This window comes from Cricetulus griseus, assembly GCF_003668045.3.
Source record: "Cricetulus griseus strain 17A/GY chromosome 1 unlocalized genomic scaffold, alternate assembly CriGri-PICRH-1.0 chr1_0, whole genome shotgun sequence".
Lineage (NCBI taxonomy): Eukaryota > Metazoa > Chordata > Mammalia > Rodentia > Cricetidae > Cricetulus > Cricetulus griseus.
Window position 1 is genome coordinate 20266555 of NW_023276806.1, and position 23575 is coordinate 20290129.

The 23575-nt window shown below is 37.4% G+C and overlaps 1 protein-coding gene across 1 annotated transcript in view; it reads right to left on the reverse strand.

Moving 5' to 3' along the window:
• LOC100750831 (sperm-tail PG-rich repeat-containing protein 2) overlaps positions 1–23575 on the reverse strand; it is a 438268-nt gene that overhangs the window by 322630 nt on the left and 92063 nt on the right. The window contains exons 7-10 of the mRNA XM_035451543.1: positions 21042–21149; positions 18197–18353; positions 15396–15556; positions 8935–9027 (exon numbers count right to left, since the gene is read on the reverse strand). Coding sequence (XP_035307434.1) covers positions 8935–9027; positions 15396–15556; positions 18197–18353; positions 21042–21149 — 519 coding nt within the window. The remainder of the gene's footprint in view (positions 1–8934; positions 9028–15395; positions 15557–18196; positions 18354–21041; positions 21150–23575) is intronic.

Sequence of the window (23575 nt, forward strand, 5' to 3'; positions counted from 1 at the left end):
GAAAATCCCATGAAAACATCACAGCAGCTTTTGCCACTAAACTGTCTCTGTTTAAATTTATTTAAATTTAAAAGGGCTCTCCCTTTTAAACTTTAAACTCTACCTTGATTTTCTCATCAAAAGATGACCATAATTATGATATTTAAATTAGTTAGCATCATGGGAAATGATGTACAGCATGAATTAAACACTAAGTAAGCATTAACTCTTGTTTATATTGATAAACTCAATTTCATTACTGTCTGTGGAAGACAAGTATTTAATGTTTTCAATAATTCATCACATTAAATAAATGAAATATAACATATTCTCAGGGGCAATCCTTAGAATGAAAACCAAAAGATTCATGATAAGCAATGGTCCTTTAAATCCTTGGGTGGGCAAGAAACATAGATATACGTGCACTTTCTTCCTACAACTGCATTAGAGTTTAACGTATTAATGAATTTTCTTTGAGACTTTCCATCAAGAGTGTCTAAGGTGGCATCTTATCCCAAGGAGATTTCTGAGCCTATAAAATTAAAGCTGAAGCTCATGTGTTTGGACAAATGCCTGGGGTGCAGTCAGCCTCGGAGCTCTGTTTGCCATTCTCCATCCGCCTGAATTTAGCCTTTGGCCTGTGTGCTCCTTTCATTGTAGCTCTAGAAAGATTCCATGAATATGCTCTGTTTTCATTTTATTCAGAATTTCTGTTTTCAGAGAAGGACTCAATTGAGATTCAGTGTATCTGCATACTATTCTAAATGTATATTCAACCACTTGAATGCAATTTGTACTTCTATTTTAAAATACATTCAATTTATAAATAAAATTCAAGTCACACATAGAGTCTAAACTAAATTATAAAATATGCCTCGTTTCAGGCCTCCCTGGCTTCAGTCTAAAACATAACTCCTTTTAACAGTAATCAGGTCTTTGAGGACTTTCCTTAACTATGTGGAGTTTTTTTGTTTGTTCTTTGCACTACTCATTACATATTAAAATCCGGCCTAACAGTGGAGGCTCCATTTCTTACATCCATCAACTGCACTAAGAAAAGAGAAATTTGGCACATTCTCAGCTTCTCAGCCACTTGAATTTATTATTTTTATTAGTAGTAGTTAAGTTTCTAATGTTTGAATTCTATCTTTAATTTGAATTTAGTCCTCTGATCTATAATAAGTTCTTTTAGTTGTTATTGTTCTGTACAGAAGCACATAGTATAACTAAACACAAAGAAAAGTAAATGAAATCTGTCTCCATGCCCCTGCTTCTAGATGTACATATTTTCTACACAAGCTAAGATATATTCATCTTTAAATTTGTTTTCACTTTTCCTCATTTTATGAAGGAAATGTTCAGTTACTTGTCTCTGTGCTCACATCATGCTTCTTTAATTTCCTCTTGCCTCTTTTGTAATTTTTACTAGATCAACTCCATCCCACTAAACTTACTGTGATATAGCATGTTAGAAATTTTTTGTGAAATATTTGATTATACTATGTAAAGATATGTCACTGTGATTGGTTTAATAAAAAAGCTAAACAGCCAATAGCTAAGCAGGATGCATAGCAGGAACTTTTGGACAGAAAGAGCTCTGAGAAGAATGGTGCTGTGGAACAATCTTTCTGTGTTGAAAAAAATCATGTTTGGTCGACGAAGACCCCACCAAAATCCTAACTGCAGACATAAAGAAATAAACCTAAAAGAACTACAAGACACATGAAGAATATTTTATCTGCTCAAACACATAACAAAAAATCACCTTGTATTAATGCAGGTATATATGTTACCTTTAAAAGTTTATGTATTTTCAGAGCAAGGGTTCCAAACATCAATGAAAACAAATGGTCCAGGTTATCCAGTATTTCAAAGTGCCTCTGTTACAATCTCCTCAAAATTCTGCATCCCAAATAGCTTCAAGGCTGCTGGCTGAGAGAGTCAGCCTCATAGACTATTCCAGGTGGGACTTCATTACTATCCCAGTTTTCTCAAGGTACCCCTTAACCCCTGGAAGTAGTCCAGACAACTATGCCTATATTCCCCCAAAATTGGTTATGGACACTCATTATAATTTAAGTGGTTTGGTTACAAGTTGTTATTTGTAATGGTCAGGAAAAAAAGTTGAACAAAGGAGATTAGATTCAGGGATCTTGTTCTAAAAAGAAAGGGGGGGATATAGAGATGATAGGATAAAAGGGCAGATTATTGGATCTATTTTGAAAACAAAACAGCAACTACAAGTCTTAAATACTTACACTGGTATGTACTTTGGTTTATTGATAAAAATTTAAAGCTAATTTTGTTATACTGTATGTATATTTAGATTATTATATTTATATTCATATCTGCATATGTTTAGTATATTATATTTATGCAGCTCATTTTAAAATATAAGATATAGTACATATATAATACAGATTAATAGACATCTATAGTAGTTAAACTTATGGTCATGTTTAGGTATGTTTTCAAGATCATAAACAGTTATATTTAGATAGATGGCCTTCAAACACTTCAAAGGCCTACAAAATACAGCAATTAGTATGTTTAATATTAAGTCTTTTTATGAGAATGAGACATGTCTCCTCCTGGCAGCACCAATCTACTTCAGAGAAGATGATGGGCATCGAAGAAACTCCATATGGAGTTTGATTTCTTTATGGCAAAATCTAAGTCATGTGGTTAAAGAAACTGCCCTTGCCTCAATTGCTGATGGTTTCTGTCCAAAATGAACCAACAGGGACCCAAAAGAAAGTGACTGTCAAACTTTGCCACAAGATTTAATATCCTTCAAAATTCCCTCCTTCTCGAAAACCTCTGTCAGATAAACCAAGCATGAAAGCCAAAGATGGATGCCCAAATGTTACAGAGAAACTTGGGGTGACTGTCCAGGCAGCCAAATGTCCCTGTGATTAGGCAACATTTCACCCTTCTGGGGTCGTTGATGGAGTTGAAGACTAGATAGCTATAATTATAGTTCTCTTTAGTTAGGATAAAAAGGTCAATTAGATGTAAAACTTTACAGTCACCAAGATAAGATAGATAATAAATTTTCTCTAATTTGCCAAATAGAAATGGACTGGATATTGTAACTTTAATTCTTACTTGATAACCGTTTATTAGATATAGTTTTACTATGTTAAAGTTAAAACTTTCCTTTTTATTGAGACAAAAAGGGAAATGCCATAGGACAATCTTTTTGTACACTATGGATATGTATTACTCTCATTGGCTAATAAAGAGCTCACTGGCCTATAGACGGGCAGGATGAGTTGAGGAAGGAAAACCAAACTAAGAGGATTCTGGGGAGAAAAGGGGCATAGCCAGAGGAGCTGCCAACAGATGCAGGGAGAAGAAAGATGGGCATGCTGCATGGAGAAAAGATATCAAGCTACATGGCAAAGCACAAATAAGAAATATGGGTTAAGTGTAAGAGTTGGGCAATAACAAGCCTGAGCTATTGGCTGAGCATTTATAATTTATGTTAAGTCTCTGAGTCAGTTATTAGGAAAGCAGCTGCCAGCTATTTAAGAGAAGGTGGTTGAAACAGGAAAACTTTGCCTACAGAAAGGCGGAGTCACCAGCAGGCTGTAAAAGAAGAAGCAAGGCATGCAGGAAGAGAGGTAAAAGCCACAAGCCACATGGCAGCACATAGATGATAGAAATGGGTAATCTGAATTATAAGAGCTAGTCAGAAACAAGCCTAAACTCTAGGCTGAGCGTTCATAATTAATAAGTCTCTTGTGTTATTTTTGTGAGCTGGTAAACCAAAGAAAATTCTGCCCACAGAAAAATCATATTAATTGTTCACTTAGTTGAAATTTTGAGTAGTGGGAAAGTTCTATATCAGAACTTATTTCCAGAAATCAGCAAATCCATCCCCTTATTTTCTCTTAGCTCTAGCCATGACTAATGCGAGGAGGCAACCGCTGTTCTCAGTATGTTTCCTATCTCTGTGAATGGCCCAGTTATTTTCCTTTGTGGTAGCTTTAGGTGTATTTTTTTATGTTCATCTGAAATTGAATGACAATGTACAAAGAGCACAGGCCTTGAATTCCATGTTTCTTGGAATTCTGGTGGGTCCTCATATGAAAAAATTCATATTTTTACTCACCTTGGGATAAGCATTCATTTTTTTTACAAGAAAATGAATTCTATTTTTGCATTACCTAATAACTGCCTTTCGTTGCATTAAAGTAATGTTTAAAAAAAACAGGAATTATTTCACTGAGACTTTATAAAAGAAAGAGATACATGCATAGTAGCTGTCCTTTATTTGAAACCAAGGCCTGAGGAATTTTTGTATGTTTAGCCAAAATACTTGAAAATTCAAAAGAATATATCCTCCTGTTTCGTGTGTGTGTGTGTGTGTGTGTGTGTGTGTGTGTGTGTGTGTGTGTGTGTGTGTGTGTGTGTGTGTGTGTGTGTGTGTGTGTGTGTGTGTGTGTCTGTGTGTGTGTGTGTGTGTGTGTGTGTGTGTGTGTGTGTGTGTGTGTGTGTGGAGAGGGGGGGGAGAGAAAGCAGATCCTAGTATTTTTATTTTGAAGTGGAAATTGTTTCAGATGTGTGAGAGGTTATTTCAAATTTATCTTTAGAGCTGTAATTTGTATCTTTCATTATATATGCATTTATTTTCATGGCAATGTCATTTATAAAAAAGGGATTTAAAAACAATATTTCCTTGACTAAAGAGTAACTTCCTTTATACTCAATATTTTACTAGTAAGTGTTTGACAGCTGAAAAGACAACACTAAGTGGCTGGAAAGGGGACATCAGACTACAACCGAGTTTAGTACCTCAGAACCCACAGGATGGAAAGAGGGAACCAATTCTCACTAATTGTTCTCTGACCTCCATATGCACTGTGGCATGCACACACACACACACACACACACACACACACACACACACACACACAAATAAATAACAAATATAAAACATACATATAAGCTAAGTTAGTTATATTTATATATAACAATAATTAATGAAAAAGAAGGTCATGATCAGGAGAGAGAACAAGGAGGGGTATATGGAAAATTTAGAAGGAGGAAAAGGAAGGGAGAAATGTCGTGACCCGGCATGTCTCAGCTTTAACCCATGACAACCATGAGGTTCTACCTGAGTGGGGTGTGTGGACCTGGAAGCTCCTAGCAACCCAGCGGCGATAAAGACCAAACACAGGCATCTTGTCATCTTCAGAGAGCTCTCAGTTCCATGTTGTAGAACTAGAGTCATTTCTTTATTAGCCATCTTTTCTGGTGTTTCTTAACCATCCTGTCATGACCACGAGGGAACCATCTCTCTTTGTTCTCTTTTTTCTGGTCGCTTGCCCCTAACTCCAAACCTTCCATCCTCACAAGTTACTCACACACCTCTGCTGCAGAAAGACACTGGACTACAGAAAAAACTGCTGAACTGAATCAACCAGTGTACTTCAAAGATGAACTGACCTCGGTGTGGAAACCCGGACATGTGTTACGTTGGAGTAGGGGTTTTGCATTTGTTTCCACAGGAGAAGAAAATCTTTGGATACCATCAAAATTGATCAAGATTCGAGTTGAAAAAGACAATCCTCTCGACAAGGACAACTGACAGGTATTTACTGAGGTATATCTCATGAACTAAATAAAAGCCTCCCAAAGGATGGGAAATGCTTTGTTTTTATCCTCACAGGAAACCCCACCTCCGGAAGTCAAAGAACACTACATGAATAGATAGTTAAGGAAAGAAGGTAGCTATAAACATCAAATAAAAGGAATGTGCCATACAGTAAACTTTACAATTATCTCTCAAATAACTCTATTTCTCTTCATTTCCTAGTCCCTATTCAATTATATCGATGCTGGATTTGGGACTGGATTTGGCTTTCCTCCCCTAAAATCCAAGCACGTTATTTAACAAAATTTTATAGTTTCTGTGTTATATCAAGAAGCCAATTGCTGTAATACAGAATAAATGAAGGATTAGAGGGCTATCTTTGTCTTTTCTTGGCTCTGTCTTTCAAGGCCTACACCCTTTCATAATTGTCATTTTTCAAGGATTGCCTTTCCCAGTACACACACATGTGCAAGCAAACATTTCTCTGATGACACTTATGTTTGAGTCCCATATAGCCAATGAGAACCAGCCTGATAACAATCCCTGCATGCTCTGGAAAAAGAATTGGACCACACCTCTCTGACCGCACTGGATTCAGCTCACTGACTTGACACTCCGGCCAGAGCCTCGAGTAATGACTTCAATCAAGTTCAGGATTTCAACCTAGATCTTCAATCAAGCAAATCTCATCTAACATGGACTAGACATAACTCATTAGAGAATTTCCCTGTACTAGCATTTTTTCCCCCACAGGACCCCACCTGGCTACCATTGTCCCATTTCAGCAGGAAGTAACTTAGAAGATGCTACGCCCCTGTTCCCCATTATTGTTTATTAGAGTAATGTAAGCCTAGTTAAGAATGACCTTCTTATTGTTTAGAGTTGGGATTGGAAGGAGGTGTTCAAGTTAGACACCCTTTCCGCATGACTTTAGGGCTTAGCTGGAATAGACATAGTTAGGATGTACAATAGCAGATTATTGTATCTTCTTATATTTCACCTTTATGATAGTTAATTTTAGATGTTTTACACTATTAAGTTTTAATCCTCTTTTAGACTAAAAGGGGAATTGTAGGGAGACGCTCTAGCCCCGCCCCAGGTAACCCGGACAGGTGTGCCAGAACACGCCCATGAGGGCGTGGTGAGGGGAAGTCTAAGGTGACATAGGATAGGGTTCTTAAGGGACCACAGACACGTGGACGCTCTCTTCTCTTCTCCCTCTGCTGGCCCTGGTCCCGGCTCCCTCCTCCTCGCTTTGGCTTGCACTTGGCTGGTGTATCTGAATAAAGAAAACCTTAGCCCGATTGCCTGTTGAGTGGTCACTTGACAGAGAAATGGTGTAATTATATTAAAATTTTAAAAAAATAAAAGAACTTTTAGAAAATTCAAGACCATTCCAAAAATAAGTTGCCATCTACAAAGGAAGACAAACAACAACCTGAGTGTGATGAGGTAGAAGGTAACGCCCTCTTCCCTGAGACCTCAGCTATAGCGTCTTTCTCCACACAGTAAAGTGCACATGTGCAGTCCTGCAGTGCCTTAGGGACATCACGTGTACATCCCTACTGTCTGCAGTATCATGACATCATTCTACAGCCACTGGAAACAAAGTTTTCATTTCAGTCACAGATCCCTTCAAGTGTGTTTCACTGTAGATCCTGTGTATAGACAACAATGGGGCACTGAAGAACAGCTCAATGCTGGAACTCTCCATTGTGATGAAATGAGCTGTTGGGGTGGCTCACTCACTGAACAACTGCAGAAAATCACCCACAGTCAAGAAACCACTAGACCATTCTCAATTGCCTTTTTTAATGGTATTTTTTCTGAATTTCATACATGAGCAGGGCATCTATATCTCCCCTACATCTCCCTTACCTTCTCCAACCCCTCCCTCCCACTCCCAAATTCATGACCTCTAATTATTATTTTACTTGTCTATTAATATGTCTATATATGTATACATGAATGTATAACCTGCTGAGTTTGGTAGGCTTTGCTTGAATGTATGTGTGTTTAGAGCTGACCACTTAGGATTAGACAACTTTTTGGGAGTTTTCACTTGGAGGCAACTGTTTCTCCCATTCAGCAGCCACTGACCTCCTATTGCTCTTCAGATAGGGACAAGACCATGTTCTGAATCCAACAATTACAAAACAATTTCATAGAACCTGATGCTTATTTTGATCCTATTTCAGATTGCCAATTAATGGCAGAAAAATTCAATTCCTGAATCTCACAAAATTCCTATGATTTCCTAAAATTTCACAACAGTAATTATTATTGTTTTTGTTTCGTTCTTAATGTAGTTCACCCTGTTGTTGCCACTAAAAAATTATAAATTAACTCAACCATCTCTGACTTGGCAGCTTAATCTCAGCAGTGCTCTGCTTTGGATGTTTTCCTGTACTTTTTAATACTGGTTGATAATCCTATTTTGCCAATTTGTCATTAAAATATATTTTAAAGATGATCTAATTTCAACAGTATTTGAATGATGCCTTAGACACCTATGGTTACATTGTAACATCTGCTTTAGTTTGGAGTGCAATAAAATACTGTAAGCTATAAGAACTTATTTCTTCAAGTTCTGAGGCTGGAAAGGACAATATCAAGGCACAAACAGATTCAGCAAATGACATGGCTTGCTTCCCCACAAATGGCAGATTCTCTTGGGTTTAATATCCTGGAAGGGCCAAGGAGCTCCTGCCCTTGTGACTTTGTCAATTCCCAGTAGTCTCATCTAATGTTATCATTTTGGGGACTCAGATGTCAGCGTATGAATTCAAACACACACAAACACTCAGACCACCGCAACATTATTCATTGATCTAACTTTTTAACTACTTTATTTTAAGAACTTTTAAATAAATTCAACCTGAATAAAATAGTACTTTCATTTTTAAGTTTAATTTGCTTTACTTCTTCCATTATTTCAGTATAAGCCATTTATAAAATTGGCAATTGTTAGAAAAAATTCAAATAAATACAATTTGAGATACAACCTAATAGGACTAAAGAATCACTGGTGAGTCCTAGTTTTCAAAATGGAATTAAATTATAAAGAGAAACGCCAATTTTTATGAGTAAACTGAGTTGAATCTAAAGTGAACTTTCTATTTCAAATTCAACACATTAAGCCCAGCTTTCATGTATGTCCTGGTAATAATGTTGTCTGACTCCACAAGTCCATGTACCAGTGTGTACTTTTGCTAAGTGTGGGAGTATTACACTAGTTAAAGACAATAAGCAGGTTACTGAGGTCATTATCTAAATCTCTTGTATAATTCCTACACTGCACTATCTGCTCTAGTTCTAAAACCACAGATAGGTTTGGTTATAGGTCTTCTTACCTGAGGTGGTACTTCTGTAGTTTTCTGTTTTCTTGACAAGAAAGCAGTGTGTCTCTTAATCAAGTTGGGTAACTTATCAACAATTCCATCATTCTGTGAATTCAAAAATAAAGCAAGTTGAAATAAAGACGTAAAAGAGTATATATCACTATTAATTAGCACTAAAAACAATAAGTTTGCAAAGAATGAAGTTTGGAAATATTATTGCCCCAGTAATAGAAGGAGACAAAGATTCAAAAGTAAAAACCTAAATTCAATGAGCTAATACAATGGAAACAGTTGATTATAAAGCCTGTAGTTAGCTGTAATGGATCTTTATAAATTATTTAAATATGTAAAGTGAGGTTATTATTAGGTTGTATCTCCTAGGACTGCCAGAAGCTATACCCATGGTGTCTCACCAACATTGCTGCCTAAACATGAGCTGCACAAGGGCAACAACAGTAGACACGTACTGGTATGGACAGGAGAAAGCCTACTGAGTCCTCAACCATACTCTAAGAACTACAAGCAACTAAGGGACACTGAGAGCAAGAGAAATAGTAGTGTCCAGTGAAGAGCACACCAACTGGTTACACAACAGACGATCAGCCCTGAAAAAGAAGCACACATCAAACAGACTGAGCAGGTTGGACACACGTATTCAACACTGTATATTCATATACATACATGCATGTCACAGCAATTATTGAAAACATGAGGCCATGAATTTGAAATAGAGAAAGTAGGGGTGTATGAGAGAGTTTGGAAGGAGTAAATGATGGTGGAAATATGTAATTACACTATAATTTCAAAACTTAAAAGTAATAAGCTAAGTGTGGTAGTACACACCTTTCATCCCAGCATTTGAGAGGCAGGCAGGTGGATCTCCGTGAATTTGAGGCTAGCCTGGCCTACAGAGCAAATTCCAGGACATTCAGAGCTACACAGAGAAACTCTGTCTCAAAAAACAGAAAAATAAATACATAAAGTAACAAAATAAACATTTGAATAAAGCTATACTCAAATATCATATTTAGATATCAATTACTTTTCAATATCACAACCAGTATGTTGTAATCTCAATAATATACAATGATAATTTATACACACAATTATATAGCATCATTTGTTAACACTTTATTATTAATACATTAAACATATTAGCTAAAATTTAACTTAATAATGTGCAGTTCTGAACTAATATGCTTTCTAAGTAAAATGATCAATACTCTTTTAATATGATAATCCCTCACATGCACTGAAGATGAAAATTAATATGCTAAAAGAAGCAGGTAATCTACAATTTTAATTTACAATTAATTAATCCCTGTGAAGTACTGTTTCCAATTTAATCTAATTTATTCATCTGTATTCATTTAAACTGTATAAACAGTTGCAACATTCTTTGTTTATACAAAAGGGATAAAGGTTTATATTCTCATCTTTATAGACCTCACTGTTTTCATATCCTAACTTCATATTTGTATTTAGTATTTTAGAATTTGAAACATAGTAGGTAATGGCCTGATACATCTATTTCTTTCTTTATTTTATAGTGAACATTAATTTACTAAAAAGCCAAATATATCCTTACTTGTTCTCTCTGTAAAACTATCTGTTCCTTTAGCAATAAACCCAATTTTGTGTGAAGACGATAAAAAAACTAATACTACAGTGAAAGGGGCCCTGGAAAAAATGGGAACATACTTCATAACAATAAAGACTATATGTGACAAACTTAAACCCAACATTATAGAAAACAAGGACAAAGTTCAAATATTTCCATTAAAACTGGGGAAAGTTGGAGTTGTCCATTTCCAACAAATACATTACACTTGGGGAAACTGAAGCACTAAGAAAGAGTTTTTCAACTTAAAAAAATGCAGACCAGACAAATGCACTACTAAATTCTTCCAGAACCTTAGAGAACAACTACTAAGAGCAATGTTCCTCAAATCAATCGTTAAATAAAAGGAAAATTAAAGATGAAGCTTAAATGATCAATAAATATGTGAAAATTTTTCAGCATTTTCAGTATCAGAAAAATGAAAAGCAAAACCATACTGGCATTCTGTCATTCCAGTAAACATAGCTCTTATCCAAAAAATCAAATGAAGGTTTGGAGAGATGACCTGGTGGTTAAGAGCACAAAACTGCTCTTGCAGAAGACCCAAGTTTGGTTCCCAGCACAGCTGCTTACAACTCTGGCTCCAGAGTATTCAAAGCCTTCTGGACTCTGGGAGACCTGCACTCAGATACGGGTGCATGTGCAAACACACACAATGGGAGAGAGAGAGAGAGAGAGAGAGAGAGAGAGAGAGAGAGAGAGAGAGAGAGAGAGAGAGAGAGAGAGAGAGAAATAGAATAAAACCTTTAAAAAAGAAATCAGACAACAAATGCTGGTGAGGATGCAAGCAAAAAATAAAGAACCCTTGTAAACTATTGTTGGGAGTATAAAATAGCTGCTATGAAAATCACTATAAAGACTCTTTCAAATAACTAACGTCAAATTCCATATGATCCACCTATAGGTATATACCCCTAGGTATATACACAAACAAATCACAGCCAGCATACCAAAAAGAAGTACCAACACAACAATATTTTTGAAGCCAAATATTCAAGTTATGGAATCATCAAGGTAACCATCAACAAAGGAATGTGGAACATATGCTTGAGCAGACTATGTTCCCCACAAGAACCACAAACTAACAGAAACCCAATACTAGGCATGAGAAACGCTTTCCAATGGTTGAAAAAGGCAGAGCAAGTGACTCCCGAAACAACAGAACCTATGGATGTAGCCTTTGGCTGCTTCTCGAAGGCTGAAGGAAGTCTATATTTCGAAGACACCGATCACTTGGGACACAAAACTCAGATTCAAGCTGGTTACATGAAAGCCTCCTTCCTTCAGTCCAGTTTCCATGGTACCAGAAAATACTATTAAAGCCGCAAGGGAGGGAAACAATTCATAGTCTTACCTTATAGTTCATGAAACACCTATGAACCACAGCACTGACCAGCATGGCAAGATATGTGTAAAGGTGCTGTTCGAGGCATATATACTGGCAGTAACCAACAGCTGTCTAATTGGATGTAAGGCACACTCAACAATGGGGGAATCATGCCAACTTCTGAGGCCAGTGAAGTCATTAGAAAAGAGTCAATTACTGCCACTTTGACAGACCTCTGTTATTCCTTACTGTACTCCAAATCTTATCTTTATAACCAACAGATAAGAGTAACTACCACACTTCATTGGAGAAGCTTATCTTTACAGCAAATAGAAGCCGCCACAGAAAACCACAACTGGACACAACGCGGAGACCAATGGATTGCAGGAGCCTAGCTCCAGATCACAGTGTCTGCATCTATGGTTCGGGGAACATCACAGAAGAGGGAGCAGAAGGATGGTAAGAGCTAGACTTTCAGGAAGTCAGATATGAAACAATGTCTCCTAGGTATAGCTACATAACAACACAGGAGCAATGCCAGTATCAATAGACCAGCTAATGTGGACTGAATTTTTCACAGGCAGTGAACTATAGACAATGAACTATTGGGAGATGGAGAACTGGCCTCTCCCAGGGGTGAACCCCTTTGCTGTTTGTCCACTACAAAGTGGGCAGTCTTGAAATCATATATACACAAGTGACAAAACTAGTCTTATCACATTCTATTTAAATATTTGTGCGTATGTATATATACATATATGTGTGCAACAATAATAATCAAAGATATTATCAGTTTGAGAGTGGGGGTCACTGGACTGGATGTAGGAAAGGTATCTGGGAGGTCTGAAGATCACCTTGTTAAGCTACACAAGCTAGGCCCATGAAAACAAATGTGCGTGCTTTCTCTCACATGTACAGTCTAAAATTGTTTTAAAAACAACCCTTGAAATTAGAAGAGGGCTATATGGAGCAGCATAAGGAGACCATCAGGAACAAAGAGGGGACTGGAGAAGGTCGAAGGGAAATATGAAAATAGTTAAATGCATAATATATGTGTTTGGGACTGTCATAATGAAACCCATTAGTTTATGCAATCAACATATGGTAAAAGAAAGAATTCTAGAATTGAAAAAATAATATGTGAAATTGACTGTGCTTGTGCCTGTATGTGTTCCTTATGGTTTTTTTCTTTACTTTTTTTTTAAATTCTGGTTTGTTGGGGCAAATGTTTTTTTGTTTACCTGTCTGTCTGCTTCATAAAGAAAGAAAGTAAGAAAGGTCATGGAGTTGGGTGGTTCAAGAGATAGGAAGGGTCTAGGAGGAGTTAAGGAAGAGGAAACCATACTAGAATATATTGTATGAATATAATTGTTTTTTTAAAAATAATTTAATAGCTTCATTTTGATAAACACTTAAAAAATTTCAGGGCCTCCTAACAGAAAATTTATACACCCAAGCATGGTATGCAGAAGAGACAAAAAAAAAAGGTGCAACACAGATGTATGCTAAGAGATGTTCAGAGCATGACAAATAATCCAACATACATATGCAATAGGATCCAAGCAGTGGGAAAGGATATGGCACAAGAAATATATAAAGAAGCAACAGACAAGGATTATTTCAAATTGACGCCACATAGCAAGCCGTGCTGCAATGGCTCTGCAACTGGCGACAGATGTATTGAAAGGAAAGCAACGCTTAGTCATACCAAATATACAAATGAGAGACACAAAAACATCCACTCATTTCACAGGAAAAACAATATACAGAACAACCCACTTATCACAATGGCATCATTAAAGTGCTGGAAGTAACTAACAACCTAAAAATTTACACCTCCAAAAATTCAAAGTTTATACAATACAGACCTTTTAAGACAAACCAAGCCTACAGTGACTCAGCAACAGCCAACCTAGGCAAGGAGGAACACAAGGTGCCTATTTGTCAGAAAGGCAGAAGAAAACCCAGACAGAAACAGGAAAATGCAGAATCGGTGAGTACAGATGATGCAAAGCAGTAATGTTCCAAGAGTTGAAAATACACAAATGTAGAGTCTGTGACAATGGAGTGAAAATGCTCTAAGTTAGGACACCCTTACCCCAGCACATCCCATAGGCAGGACAGACTGTAGTTCAAAGATTGTGTGGCTGATTGGTGTCCCAATCCCTGCCCTGAAAGTCTTGCCTAGTCACAGGAAATGACCAGATCAGGCTACAAATCCACTGTTGCTAGGAGTTTTGACAGAGGTCCTTGTAGATTCTGAGGAGTTCACCTTGCATCGGGTTCCTATCTGACCCCAGAATGCTGCCCTTTCCTCTTCATCTATCCCCAACATAATCATGTTCCCATACCCACCCATCCCCTGACCACCTACAAAATCTCTTCTATTTCCCCTTCTCAGGGTGATCCATTAGTTCCCCTTGGGCCCTCATTGTTACCTAGCCACTCAGGGGCTGTGGACTGTAACCTGGTTATCCTTTACTGTACAGCTAATATCCACTGATAAGTGACTATATACTGTGTCTTTCTGGGTCTGCATTACCTCACTCAGGATGATTTTTTTCTAGATACATCCATTTGCCTTTAAATTTCAGTTTTTTTAACAGCTGAGCAATACTCCACTGTGTAAATGTACCATATTTTCTTTATCCATTCTTCATGTAATGGGTATCTAGGTTATTTCCAAGTTCTGGCTATTATGAATAAAGCTACTATGAACATAGCTGAGAAAGTGTTCTTGTAGTATGATGGAGTATCCTTTGGGTATATGCCCAGGAGTGGTATAATTGAGTCTTGAAATCCTTAAGCATATTATATTTTATATTGTTTGCAATGTTAATGCCATTGTCTCATCTTAGGATCACATTATACATATTATCACATTAATAAAAATTTTATAAATTATGTTATATATAACTATATCATATTATAATACTTGTACTGTGTATAATCTATGTGATATTATATAATTACATATCATATATTACACCTGATAAAAATGTATTATATCCCATAAAGCTGGCCTAAGCCAAAAGCTAACCCATACCTCCACTGAACGAAAATCCCAAGCTCCTGTTCTCATCTCCTGACCCCACTGCTGGCCTTACCTACACAGAAGCTTCTCCTTATTAGAAAAATTACCATTGTAAACTAGCTGTCTGGTTAACTCTCCCTAACCCTTAATCACTATGTACTAAATATCTCCACTTCTTGGTTTATAGCTTGAACATTTACCTTCCTGACTCCTTTTTCCCTGAGCAGAGCTTTAGTGCAGATTCTTTCAAATGTGACATCTGTAATCTCTAGAACTTCTGTTTGTAAGTTATTTTTCACTGCTGTCATTCATCTACTGATAAATGATCAGTCTTCAGCTTTTCAAAATATATGGGACATAGTAACAGGAATAGCTTTCCACGCTTTCCTAGTAATTCTACCACAACATGAAACTTTAGAGAGTACTAATGGCTTAGTATTGTATGTAAATATACTGTATATGAAGATAATGTCTTGCCATTAATATATCACCTGATAATCGCAAGGTCCTGGACCGACGCAAACTTCTCTCTGAAGTTCGATCAAAGGTCGAGGGACAAAATAGCGAAATCCAGCTCTCGTTGGTTTCTTCAAGTGGGGTTTTTTAACCTTGGCAATTACAGTTTTTCTTGAAATATCATAAAAGCCAGGACCTAAAATTATGATGAACATTGTGTATAAGAAAAAATGCACTTTTAAGAACTTTTTTTTGAACTCAGAAACATTAAGTAAATATTTTAGACTGGAGTACATACTATTTCTGGCTAACATACAATAGCACAGACACTTTTCATAAATTTGTTCAAGGCTTACAAAGTTAATGAGTAAATATGAATGAATGTCAGAGCATGCAGAGAAAGTGGTGACAAAATTCTAAATAAGTCTACTTATACAAAAATTTACAAAACCCAGGTTCACAGCAGTTGCCTGGGGACAGGCATGGGGGTAGACATTAATGTCAATGGTGCATGTGAGAAACTTTAAAGAGTGATGGGGCTGCTCTAAAATTTGATAATAACAGTGGTTTCTGTGTGACAAAACTAGCAGCTTGATACCTTTGGAAAGCCACATACTATGCCGAGCTGTAGAAACCACTCCAGGAAATCACTGACAAAGGAAATCTCCAATGCCTTGAGAAGGAACACTCTGAGAATGGTGGTAGCTACATTATTCCCTAGTGACAACATCCTGGACCCACAAGACATCAGAGCAGAGCTACCATAGGAAAGTATTCCATGATAATTTTCACAGCCTAAGTTACCTAAACACCTCCTCTTGCCTTTAATAAGCCTCCCTAAGTCCCTACCCAATATTCTAAGCTTTACTAGTGGCCTACTTTGATTTCTGTTGCAATGATAAAAACATTGACCACAAGCAACCAGGGCATAGGAACAATCAGACTGAAACACAGACTGAAACAGCTTCTGTATTCTGAGAGCCACAATATTCTGGGACCCAAAGAGTTTGGGCAGCTCCACCTCTCCTGTCCTGGTAGTCTTGGGCTAGCTCCCCTCCATACCTTCCACTGTCTTTGGAGGCCACCCCACACTCCCGGCATCTCCAATATACTAGATATCCACTTTGGCAGAGGCTGCCTCTCCTGGACCCTCTCTATGGACTCAGACCCTGCTTCAAGGTGCCAACACCAACTTCTCTCCTCGACATTTTCAAGCCTGGGTGGGGCCTCCACTGCAAGTGGTCTACACTTACATCTGTGATCCCCTGGCTTCTCTGTGGGGATTCCAACCTGCCCAGATGCTGCCACGCTGCATCTATGCTCTATGATACCTTATGCTTTCAAAATCAGTACCATATAGGAGACTCACTATCCATTACCTCAGCTCCCAGCCTGCGATGCTGCCTTGACCCCCCTAGACCACACTGTCTGTGTGCTGACCCTGAGAGAATACACCTCAGAAGATTTCACCTCAGTGATGCTGGTATCTTATCAAACACAACTGATTCTTCAGCCAGTGCTAACCAGAACCAACTTTCCCAGGAAAGCAAGCATTCCACTTTGGAATTCTTAATGCAAAATTTCATACAAACTGTCCTAATAGAGTCTTCACTTCTCTCTGAAATTTCACAAGCCAGGCCCCAACATCTCTTTCAACATCTTGTCTTCCAAGTTTCCATAACTTCTGAGCATTCAACAGCTGTGTCCAGCCCTAAGCTCCAAAATCCTCCCAAGAAACAAAATCGGGTCCATCAGAGCAACACCCCCAAGATCTCAGTGCCAGTTTTCTGTTCTAGTTTGGTTTTTCCTACTGTAGGAACTCAAGATAGGAACCTGGAGGCAGAAACTGAAGCAGAGCCCATGAAATAGCACTGATTTGTGACTCGCCTCTGCTGGCTTGCTCAGCTACATTTCTTATAGTCCAGGCCCACATATTCAAGAATGGTACCACCCACGATGAGTTGGGCCTACCTACATCAAGTAGCAATCAAGAAAAATGTCCCATAGCCATGGCCACAGGCTAATCTCGCAGAGGCAATTCTTCAGGTGAGATGGCTCTCCTCAGCTGGGTTGTGTCATGTTGACAATAAAACCAACCAAGACAACTGGAATGTGTGCTACTTACTATCAATTGTAAGTGCTGTTTTGCTTAATATAGCATATGAACCTCTTTGAATGATAGCTAATACATTTATCAAGATCATAGATCTATACACTTAAAATTATTTTATTATGTGTAAACTAAACCTCAAAAGAGGATTCGTGAATAAATCACAAAGCTAACCAATTTTAGAAGGTTGATGTAAAATGTATTTTACATGCAAAATAAAAGCATCCATCATCTAACTTTCCTGTCTCCACTCTTATTATAGTTTTTCGTTCCTTCTTTATAGTAAAAAACTATAACTCAGAGTATTTTCTACAGTGGTAGTCTGAATGAATAAAGTTTCACTTATTTTTCACTCAAAAGAAAATAAACAACTTTCTATGCTGTTGAAAGATTTTGTTAAGATGCTCATATACTTGCAGTAATATTTAAGTATCCTCTGAATAGTTTGATTTTCTTCAAGAGAAGTCTGTTTGGGTGAATAGATATCCACTAGTGAGTTAGGACATATTTGAATGATGACTTCAAGTTCTATTAAATTGGCTGTGCTCTGTAACTGATCTGACTAAAACTTCACTACATACTGATTTGTCTGCTTACCACTTAGTCAGTACTTACGTTTGTTACTTTAAATAATGCCAGTAAGCATAGTAAACTGAATTTGCCCTTGTACCAACCTGTTAAGGACAATAATTTGCATATAGTTAGAGTAGAAGATGAACAGCGAACCTGGCATTTCCTGTGCCTCGAAGTCCTCTGTGAACCGGGCAGCACTTTGTCCAAATGGCGACTCCTCTCCTGATCTTTTCTCTGAGCACTTAAATGCAGTTCGTGTTTCGTTATATGTGCCAGGAGCTGGGGTACTGGATTTGATAGGTGCAAATCTCTAGGAAAATGTACCAATAGAAAAAAGAAGAAGATTCCACACATAATTAGTTAAAAGCTGCCTTCTGAGTGACATAGCAGCTAAAGTCTATTTCTCCATGCAGCAAAGAAAATACAGATGAATTAAGATCTTTTGGTCATTGAAACATAAAAAGTGTAACTTTTGGTAAAGTCTCTGATATGCTGATACTGTTATGTATGGTTGTGTCTCACTTCCTTTCAAAAGAAATAATGTTGAGATGAGATTCTAGTTCTAGATGACAGGATATGGACAGTTTTAACTTTCAAATATTCTTTGCTTACCAAATGATCTAACATGATTTGTGTTATATTTCTGTGTGTGAACATGTGTGAGGGAGGGGTGTGTGTGTGTGTGTGTGTGTGTGTGTGTGTGTGTACACAAATGTCGGCATGTGGTAGGGGGCAGAGGTCAAGTCAGAATCTTCTTCAATTGCTTGTCCATCTTAGTTTTAGACAAGGGGTCTTTCATGAACCGGGAGGTCACTGCCTGGCCAGCAAGCCCCAGAGAGCCTCCTGCATTTACCTTCCAATAATGGCATAGTCAAATATTGCTCACCTGGGGCACTTCTACCTTTAACTCCCTACGCTGTTGATAAAAGGAATAATTGTTCATGGGTTTCCATTTGCTTTTAGATTTGGAAAGTTTTTTTTAACTCTTTCTATTTTGATTGAATTGTACCACTTGTGACTATGTGAAATGCTGTCATGTTTCCAAAAGATGAGCCATGCTTTTTTAAAACAGTGCAAAGGAGCATTCATTGCTGCCTCTCATTTCACTCTGTTTCTATGTGAGCTCGCCTCTGTGATGGGCAGGAGCTCACAATGTATAACATTTTCTTATTTCCATGGTGGAAATTCACCCACAGGATGGCAAAGTTCGCACTATCAGCATAACATCAACCAACACGCACAAGTCCTGGAAGCCACCATTGCCTCTTGGAAGCTGATACGCATGCACTGTAGCATCCAGAGCCTATCCCAGCTCTTAGCTGTCATTTCGAGAGAGGCTACAACATTGCTTTCTGGTTCCTCCTCTCTGTGTGTTCATAAAACCAAACAGTCACATGCATGTTTTCCTTTTGCCCTTTCTATACAAAAAAAATTGCAGTGCATCAAATATGCTTTTTGCATTTTGTAAAAATAAATATGAAGGCCAACTAAACTAGTCTCAGAGAGGAACAGAGGAACAGGTTGGCCTCTGGGTGTGTCAATTTTAAAAATCCCATGAATAATTCTAAAGTTCATCCAGAACTTGGAACCATGGTTACAAACAAAATAATTGTGTTTTGTAAAATATCATGTAAACATAAGGAGATTCATTGCATTTTGGTAAAATATTAGACCTTTCCTGAAATATGTCTAAAATTTCCCAGAAATATAACCATATTTATGCCTAAATAGCATAAAATCTGACCCCTAAGTGTATTTCCTTAAATGGATTGTTTCTTTTTCTATTATGATAATTAATGTATCTTTGCATATGCAACTAAACCCACTGCCTCTATGAGGCAAACATGTTTGGTTTTATCTCCTCTGTGTCTTCTGCCATTTTTCTGCCTTTCACTATCATCCATTTGAACAAAATTATTTCCATTTTCCATTTACAAAATGTAATTTAAATGATTGGTGGCAAACGACATAAAATTTGAACTATATATTAGGTGAATGGAACTTGCATAAAAACATGAAAATGCTATTTATAAACTGTATTTTTAAAAACCAAGGGGTCACACACACACACACACACACACACACACACACACACACACACACACACACACACTGTCCTTTATATATCCCCCTTGTGCAGTGCCTTAAGTACTATTCAGTTGCTCAAGACTAAAATCTAATATTCACTCTTGAGCTTCTCCAGTCCCTCAATACAAAATCTAACTCATTAAAGTATAATCGTAATTATATCTATAAAATATATCTTTAATCTATCCACCTGTCTCCAAGGAAGAGATCTTAAATATATTGAAAGCAAAGTAGTTGTCTGTAGTCACTTGAAAGTTAATAACTTTCCCAAGTTAAATAAAATAATCAGAGCTGCACATAGCACAAGTAAATACATTCCACAGCCACCTTATCTGCAGGCTTCCGCATTACAAATACTTGTCGGCCTCCTCATTCTTGGCATAGAAATACCATAACCACCTTTTAGTCTGCTTAGATTGTTCCTTAAAGGATGTGAAGCAGTGGCTATGGAACGAACAGATGTTCTGACTGCACGTCCATAACTAAGATAGGTCACATATGGCCAATGGCAGGTATAACAGACTACCTTTATGCCATTCTCCAAAAATTACATGTTTCCACATGAGCTACACTTCATTCTCCATGCATGCATTAGCAAAGTACATATTCAGAATAAAATTGGTATTTCAGATCATCTGAACTGAATGTATACATATGCAAATTTGATTAATAGAAAAAGGTTCATAGATATCACCAATTCAAATATTCATCTGAGTATTATTCTTAATATTCACTCTTATGTCACAAAACTCCACCCACAATTTTGAAAGGTTTTACCATGACCTTGCCCATTTCTAATTTGCTGTATGTCATTTTGCTTTTTATGATTTCCTTAAACACCTTTGGCTTTACTACTGGGCTCACATCATGCCTATTACACTGTGTATATGAAAATGGCTTACACAATTACCTCTGATTCAGAGAGAAAAAAGGAAGATTCATCAGTTATATTTGCTGCCAGACTTTGTGTCTTCTGAAATTGACTTTTAATTTCATACCTTCCAGGTCCTGGTACTCCCTAAGTTACAGAAAGAAAGAAATACATTAAGAAAGGCTCTTCTTTCTATAATACATAAGAAAAGACTGGATAATTCTTAAAGGCTATGATCAGAGCCTGTCACTAAGAGGAAAGCAGAGGAGATACTTCCTAACAGCAGAAGAAAAGAAAAAACTATCCTGGGCAAAGCTGCATTTGGCCCTGGAAGCACACTACCTGAAGCTTTGCTGCCCTCTGCTGATAAAGTCCAAAAAAAATATTCCTCATTTTTTACATGGCTAACTATAAAAAGAAAGAAATAAAAATGATTCAATTGCCCTTTCATTCAGGGTATAGAGCTAACCTTTCCTCTTAAACATGCCTTTGGCTTGGAGTGGAGCTGGGGTGGGTAGGAGGGGGCTTCTGCATATCATAAGCACGGGGCTCTTCACAGAGCAGCAACAACAAGAAAAACTTCACTGTCTCTCAAACTTGCATTCATCAATATCCAAACAAATAGACATCAGGGAATGTTTTACTTTAAACACAAATGCTTAATGTAAAGAACTAAACTTTTACTTAAATACTTTTAAATAAATAAAAATTAATCTTATTAATCATAGGATAGAGTTCCTTATTATATTAAGACAAGATAAAATAGATTGGATAGATAGAAGATGATAGATAGATAGATAGACAGACAGACAGACAGACAGACAGACAGACAGACAGACAGATAGATACCTTATTACCTTGATACAGTATACTTGGTGATAGAAATAAGAAAATAAAGTTAAATTTGCATCTTTTCATATATCTCTCATTTGGTTTTCCACAGATAAAGAATTTCTCCCTGAAAGGCTGTGAAATACTACCCTCCTGGCATAACAGAACCAATGTAATCATAATATTACAGCACCCATGGCTACCTCCAGTGAGCTTACACAAGACTAGGCCTGCCAACAGTCAATCACAGAACAACAAAGCATTTACAGGGCCCGCCCTTCACTACTGAACTATTAACATAGAATGGATACTGAGGAGACGTAGACAATGGTTCAGTCACTCAAACACTGATGCAACACACGCCCATGTTCAACTCCAGACCCATGGCCACACAAATAACCCTAGTTAAATTTAGCAAGTTACAAAATAAAGCAAATCCCAGTACTGGAGAGGTAGACGCAAGTGAATCTCTGTGAGTTCGAGGCAAACCTGGGCTGTATAGCTAGTTCCAGGCCATCCGGGGTTCCATTATGAGACACTGTCACCAAAAAATCAAAAATATGTTACTTGGAAGAAAGGAGCTTTTGTGTGGGAGTTACATAGGGAAAGGTGGCTACCAGAGAAGAAAAGTATTCATCGGTCTTACTCAGCTGTAAAATACTTACTTTACTTCCAGCCAAGTAGCAGGATACAAAATTAACCCACAAAACTCAGTGGCCTTCTTATATACAAATGACAAATCAATTGAGAAAGAAGTCAGGGAGACAGTTCCTTTCACCACATCCAGAAACATATAAAATACCTTGGGGTAACTCTAACCCAGCAACTGCAAGACTGGGGTGGTAATTTGAATGAAAATGGCCAATAAGATAATAGGGAGAGGCGCTATTAGGAGGTGTGGCCTTGTCAGAGTAGGTATGGACTTGGAGGAAGTGTGTCCCTGGGGTAGGACTTTGAAGTTCTAGGTGCTCCACACAGGCCAGTGGCTCATGGTCTCTTCCTGCAGACCCAGATGTAGAACTCTCAGCTCTTTCTCTGGCTCCATGTCTTCCTATACATTGCCATGCTTCCCACCATGACAATAATGGACTAAACTTATGAAACTATAAACCAGCCCCAATTAGATACTTTTCAATATAAGCGATGCTGTGGTCATGGTGTATCTTCACAGCAATAGTAACCCAACTATGACAATTTGTATGATAGAAACTTCAAGACATTGAAGAAAGGAATTGAAGAAGATATCAGAAGATGGAAAGACTTCCCATGTACATGAATCAGTAGGATTAATATAGCAAAAATGGCCAACCTACCAAAAGCAATCTATAGATTTAATGCAATCCTTACCAAAAAATTCCATCGTAATTCTTCACAGAAATGTGAAGGACAATTTTCAGCTTCATATGCAAACAAACAAAAATAGGATAGTTAAAACAATCCTGACTAATAAAAGAACTGCTTGAGATATCACTCGCCCCAAACTCAAATTGTTCTACAGAGCTGTAGTAATAAATATAATACAGCATGATATTAGCACAAACACAGACATGTCGATCAATGGAATTGAAGACCCAGACATAGATCCACATATCTATTAACAACTAATTTTTGATAATGAAGGCAAAATACATATTGGGAAAAAGGCAGCATTTTCAATAAATTGTGTTGATAAAACTCTATGTCCGATACTTGCCACTCTGCACAAAATGCAGCTTAAAACGGATCTAAGACCTCAACATAAA